We start from the raw sequence: 6,621 nt of genomic DNA, 5'->3' as shown, positions 1-6,621 counted from the left end.
GCCAGTCAGACACCACACATCGTAGAGAGAGAGACTCCATCTGGCCCAGCTAAAGTGTCAGTGGGGTCCTGATTACAAGGTAGAGGGTGGTGTTGAGGGAGCAATGAGGGTGTCTCTCTCTGTCCCTCTCTGCTCCCTCCACTCTCTCACAGAGCTGTGAATGGAATGCACACAGATACGCAACACACACCTCTGTTTGTCTCAGACGTCAGAAGGAACAACACCAATTGGCACTTAAGAGGAGAATTGTCAAACAGCGGATAGTACCACAACTCATATAGGAAACAAAGGAAGTCACCTGCAAGTCTCAGGAACATTTGTCTGACTTTAGTTTTTGTAGTAATTGTGTAGTAATTTAGTAGTTACTAGAGCTCACCAGAGAGAGAAAATAGAAGATTGGTGTGAAGTTTTATTTTGAATCATTCTAAAATAACACTATGTGTACTTGGGGGGTTGTGTATGGATAATGCATGGTTGACTGGGTCTAACCTAGCATGTCTACAGTTAACAAACTGTGTCTGGAGAACCCATTCTAAATAAACCCCAGAGTTTTTTCAAATCAAATCAAATCTTATTTGTCACATGCGCCGAATACAACAGGTGTAGTAGACCTTACAGTAAAATGCTTACTGACAAGCATTTAACCAGCAGTGCAGTTTAAAAAAATACCTACAAAAGGAATAGAGAAGAATACCAAATAATTAAAGAGCATCAGTAAATAACTGTAGCGGGTGTATATACAGGGGGTACCGGTACAGAGTCAATGTGTCAATGTGCGAGGGGCACCGATGTCGAGGTAATTGAGGCAATATGTACATTTAGGTAGAGTTATTAAAGTGACTATGCATAGATAATAACAGAGAGTAGCAGCAGCTTAGAAGAGGGGGGGGCAACACCTGCGTTTGAGGTGGTTAATATGTACAGTAGTGAACATTGGTATGTCCAGCACGGTCACTGCTGTCCTGTTGTGCATTTACAGGACCTGAGAGAGAGAGAAAAGGAACCTGCTAAACTTACAACACACAATACAACACAGATGTCCACAACGTATACTTACCATACCAAACATGTAACAACTCAGACACCTGGTTTCAGGTCATCTTTACAAAAGGCTGAGCTTTTGTATCTCAAGTCCTTCATCTGGTGGTTAAACAATAAACTGCACTCAGTCACTACAGACCAGTCACTAGTTCCAGCATGCAGTTTAGCAGACAAAACTAAATTCACTATATACCTATAAATAAATGAAATACTGAAACATGTACATTAAATATTACCAGTCCATGTTGTAAAATCTTCAATCATGGTCAACCTTCAGCATGACATTATCTCAGTTTAATACATGACCTCTGTTGATGATCAATGTTTTACACAACCAATAACAACGACAGGAAATAAAGATGTTTCTTTGATGATCTTTAATTGTCAGTTTGTTGCATAGCTTCACATCAGCACCAATAATGACAGACGTTGTGTTGTACATGATGTCCTCCCAGACCCAGTAGCATGTAGAACATTCACTGATAACAGTTTAACACAGAGCTCTGTAGCTCAATAGTCAGACCAGTATCATGTCATTGTTTCATGTTGTAATGCTGCAGACACTGTCAGGGACATATACAGGTAAACGTTGACACTGGAAAAGGACATTCTGACAAGGATTCAAGTTTTTCACATTTACACCAAAGACAATAGTTAATGTTAGAAGATATGGTTGAATCTAGTCAGGATTCAGAGGTCAATATCTTTGAATGTTAAAATAGATAGAAACAGAGTACCAATGCAGATAGGCCTATACTTTAAACTAAACTTAAACGAAACCTAAACTTTAGAATAAATCACATTAATATTGTAGCACAGATTGCATACCAAAAAATGTGTTTGTAACAGTATCAAAACAAATAACATAACAAAATAGATATTCCATAAAATATTCCATAAAACATAACCGGTTAAAAATAACAGAATAAAACCAATCATCTGATCATTAGTGGTTGTACTCTGAGAAAGTAAAACACACAAAGAAAAGTCTTCAAATGTAAAAAGTAGTTTAAATAGAGAGAAAATCACAGTGTTGTAAATAAAGACTTTGTCTAAAGAAACTCACTCCTAATAAATAAACAGTGAGTTCACCAGTAGTAATAACACCATACCTTTAGATACACCTAGACCTTGTTAATATGATATCTGAGTGAAAGTGATTAACAACATCAAATGGGCCAAGACGTCAACAAGTTTAGAAATCTGGCTAGAGTAATAACTAGAGTAATTTACCAATCTATTCTTTTAATAGACATGGGCTGATTGAGTGAAAGTCAGTGAGTGACATAAGAGGAAAACTGATGATGAACAACTACAGTAAGTTATTACATGTCACCTTGTGTGTTCTGCTTTTCTAACTCTCAACAGTAAGTTATTAAATGTCACCTTGTGTATTCTACTATTCTAACTCTCAACAGTAAGTTATTAAATGTCACCTTGTGTATTCTACTATTCTAACTCTCAACAGCAAGTTATTAAATGTCACATTGTGTATTCTACTATTATAACTCTCAACAGTAAGTTATTAAATGTCACCTTGTGTATTCTACTATTCTAACTCTCAACAGGAAGTTATTAAAATGTCACTCATTTTACATTACTATACATTTAGTGCATTTTAAAACTCTAGTAAGTTGAGACCCTGACTGAGTGTTTTCATTAGAAAACATGTCAGAGGTCTGGACCTGCTGTAGGTGTCCTCATACTGTATGTAGTTACGGTCCTGTCTATATTAGTTCATCACTGACTAGATGGTGAACCTGGGGAGGGACAGAGAATTTGTGGGAAAAGGCTGCAAGTTGCTGACGAGGCACATTTAAAGAAAAAGTAAGTATAGTATAGTATAGTTGACTCATTTTTCTTTATTTCTGTCTCTCTCTCTCTCTCTCACACACACACGCACGCACGCACGCACGCACGCACACACACACACACACACACACACACAACCTCATTGCGATGACATCACTGTCAGAGACACCTCTGATTGGCAGACCTGTACACCGGTTCTTTTCACATCACCAGCTGATCCAATAGAGAAGTATGGGTAGAGAGTCTCAGTGAATGTGTCTTTATGAGTGGAGATGAGTGTCATGTCTTTGGAGTCGTAGAAGGACACCTCCCCCTGGTCGTAGTCCAGCTGCACTCTGATCCTCTGGGGTATCTTCTTCAGGAGGAGGGTCTRTCCCATTCCATTAGTATACTTACCACTKRTCWMSWMTATAGCCCAGATTCCATACTRTGGTGATARATYCKGCTCCCCCTTCCTGTCAGTTGACTCTTTAGCCARGCCCAGGMTCCAGTSAGGATGGTCCCCCACCTCCACCTCCCAGCTGTGTTTACCTGAGCTGAACCCCTTAGAGCCCAGAACAGTTGGATACTTCATGAATCTCTCTGGGTTGTCAGGGAGCTGCTGCTTTCGGCCAGTTTTACTCACACTGGTCAGATCATCAGACAGAGAGAGACATGGGTGTGCAGTGTTGGGGTCCAGAATCACAGGAGCTTCAGAACAAAGAGATATTCCACACATTATACCATGTAGTCTCTTTTCATATACATTAAGAATATTACTTAAAATAGCCTACTTAATTAAATCTATCTTACATTATTCTCCGTCATGTCCTCTCCTATACAGTACTCACTGTGTTTGATGATCCCCTGCATCTTCTCCCAGACTCTGAACTTCAGGTTGCCCAGGTGTTTGGCCACGTCTATCAGCCCCCCTGACACCAGCTGTGGATCTGGCATTGTGCACTGGGCTCTGGAATAACATTCAGGAGTCAGACCTTCTGTGGGGTTGGGTTCAGAACTACAGAGAAGAGAGAGACGAGAAGCAGATCACTTACCTTTCCTTCATGGTCTTGAAGTTCTGGAAAGTAGAGTATATAGTCTTCAATATCATTGATTCATCTATACGTCTTTGAGTTAATATATAATGTATGTCTGAGAGAGCAGTTCTTACCTGCAGGAATGAGATGTCTTCATCTTTCAGCTCCCCCTCTATGGTTCTGATTGTGTCTGAAAGTGATGATATCTCTCTGTTCATCTGCTCTATCTTCTCCTTCATCTTCTGACTCTTCTGCTTCTCTTCCTCTTTCAGAGCAGCGATCCTGGCCTCCTCTTCCTCTCGTAGAAACTGGTGAAGTTTCTCAAACTCCTCCTTAATCTGCTTCTCTGTGTGCTGGGCCTGGCTCTGGAGACAGTGAGAACAATACATCATTCTACAATTATTATCATAATAAAATCCTACATGTAGGCTACAATTGAAACAATACATGCTGTACTATTGTAACTTTGCATAATTTATACTAACCTTAATGTGCACTGCTGGTTGATCACAGGTTTGTTTAACTTTAATAAAGACCTTCAGCTTCTCCTGTAAGGGGTTCAGGTCAGTCTGGAGTTCCTCCTGGAATGAGACAGAACCTCACTGAGGAGACAACCTCTGGACTCTCTTTATAGGAGAGAAAATGTCTGTACAACACATCTCTATCACTGCAGAGACTTTTTATCCTTGTTTTAAGTGTCAATGTCAGAGATACCTATGTTTTCGCTCAGGATCTCGAAGACTAAAACAATGGTTTAGAATGTATCAGACATTGAAATTCAGAATCATCCAGTCGAGTCAACACAATGTGTAGAACATCTATTTATTATCTAAATGAGTCAGACTCATTAATAAAACATTGATAACTTCATGTTCCATAGTTTGAGTATTGATGTATCACATATTTTCTATCAGAATCGTTCTCCTACCTTGTGATCCTGTACAGCCTCATCTACAGGGATGCAGTCATGATCTTTATGTTTCCTTGAGACCTGACACACCAAACAGATGGGCTCTTTATCCTCCAGACAGAACAGACWGAGTTTCTCACTGTGTTGACTGCAGAGCACCTTGGACCCTGTGGTTGGACTTTTCAGATCTGTCTGTCTCCTTTCCCGTAAGGCCTCACACAGGTTCTTTAGAGAAAGGTTTGTAGGGGGATGATCCTTAGAGGATCTTCTCCTGCAAACTGGACATTCCCGAGATTCCTTGTCTTTCCAGCATTCCTTTAGACAGGCTTGGCAGAAGCTGTGACTGCATGACAACATGACAGGATCCTTAAAGATGTCAAGGCACACCGTACAGGAGAAATCCTCCTCTGGGAGAGACGAACTAGAAGCCATTTTCTCACACGGTGTCACTCGGTTTGTCTAGAAGGGATACAGTTTTTGTAAAAATTGACTTTCGTAAAAGGTTTAGGAGAACTTACGCAGCAGGTTAGGATAATTAGGTTAAGGTTAGGAAAAGGGGTAGGGTTCGCTAAAATGCACAAAAATCTACTTTGATGTACATTTGACAAGTGATGTATCCCATCTAGACATGACCATACCACTCCCTGTCCTGGAATGATATCTGAAAGTTACTTTCACTTTTAACAAGTTACAGTCTTAAAGAGTCACTTCATTCAAAACAAGTGAAGCTGCACATAAAGTTCACCGTTTTGATGATATTACCTTGTATTGGTTGGTTTAACAGCCTGATACTTCAGAACAATCAAAATAAAATCCCAGTGTTGTGTTGTGTGTCAGACAGACATGAGTCCTGGAGAGATATTAAAGTTACAGCACTGAGATGAACTTTAGTCATCATGTGACTCGGGGGTGGAGTTTACTGTGAACCTGGGAATACCTGTTTGAATACTTAACATGCACCCCACCCTTGTGAATACATGCAACAAGTACAAACAGGGCCAATCACAGTGGATTAAAACACTTGGCACTTTTGTCCTGTATGTTTTATTCTCTCTAACTCTAAACTATAATTTTTTTACCTACACAACACAGCTAGAACATTTTTAAAATAATATTTGTATTTGTAGACCATTGCATAACATAGCAAATGGTCAAATTGTCACGCGGGACTAGGCGGGTGAGGAAGGAATCAGGCGCAGAGAGTTCCACAGGGAAAAAGGTGCACTTTAATACGGCACACAAAAAACCACAAGCCCAAACACAGGGCGCGGTTAAATAAATTGGACCACCCAAAACACAGGGTGCAGGTCCAGAACATACACACCTCTACCATAACTTCTTGAGGGCAGGGGGCAGCATTTTCACTTTTGTATAAATAGCATGCCAAAATTCAACTGCCTGCTACTCATCCCCAGAATATAAGATATGCATATTATTAGTAGATTTGGATGGAAAACACAGTTTCTAAAACTGTTTGAATCATGTCTGTGAGAATAACAGAATTTATGTAGCAGGCAAAACCCTGAGGAAAAACCATTCAGAATTTTTATTTTTTTGATGTCACTGTCTTTTCAATGATTTTCTTAGAGACACCAGATTTCTAAGGGACTTGCTTGTTCCTACCACTTCCACTGGATGTCACCAGTCCTTGGAAATCGGTTGAGGTTATTCCTTTGTGTAATGAAGAAGTAGGGCTATCGTAAATGAGGGTCACATGAAGTACATTTTTTGAAGAGGCACGTTACGAAAAAAGTTGCGTCAGTTTTTTTTCTTTTTGTACTGAACACAGATCATCCCGTCTTCAAATTGATCGATTATTAACGTTTAAAAATACCTAACGTT

The 6,621-nt window shown here is 39.8% G+C and overlaps 1 protein-coding gene across 2 annotated transcripts; it reads right to left on the bottom strand.

Annotated features, from left to right (window-relative positions):
- Positions 1–1,412: 1,412 nt before the first annotated feature.
- On the bottom strand, positions 1,413–5,659 carry LOC112075325 (E3 ubiquitin-protein ligase TRIM35-like). 2 transcript variants are annotated; one of them, XM_024142339.2, is made up of 7 exons: positions 5,542–5,659; positions 4,798–5,238; positions 4,355–4,450; positions 4,004–4,234; positions 3,888–3,910; positions 3,684–3,802; positions 1,413–3,543 (listed from the first exon to the last, which is right to left on the bottom strand). In XM_024142339.2, exons 2-7 carry the CDS (start codon positions 5,209–5,211, stop codon positions 2,993–2,995), a joined length of 1,434 nt encoding a protein of 477 aa, XP_023998107.1. In that variant the 5' UTR covers positions 5,212–5,238; positions 5,542–5,659; the 3' UTR covers positions 1,413–2,992. The 2 variants fall into 2 exon arrangements, with proteins under 2 accessions (XP_023998107.1, XP_070296972.1); XM_070440871.1 differs by having other exon boundaries at positions 3,888–4,234.
- Between the last annotated feature and the right edge of the window lie 962 nt (positions 5,660–6,621).

The sequence above is a fragment of the Salvelinus sp. IW2-2015 genome, unplaced genomic scaffold, assembly GCF_002910315.2.
Source record: "Salvelinus sp. IW2-2015 unplaced genomic scaffold, ASM291031v2 Un_scaffold3092, whole genome shotgun sequence".
Classification (NCBI taxonomy): domain Eukaryota; kingdom Metazoa; phylum Chordata; class Actinopteri; order Salmoniformes; family Salmonidae; genus Salvelinus; species Salvelinus sp. IW2-2015.
The sequence above is the reverse complement of the archived record's forward strand: the minus strand, read 5'-3'. Positions and strand labels throughout refer to the sequence as shown.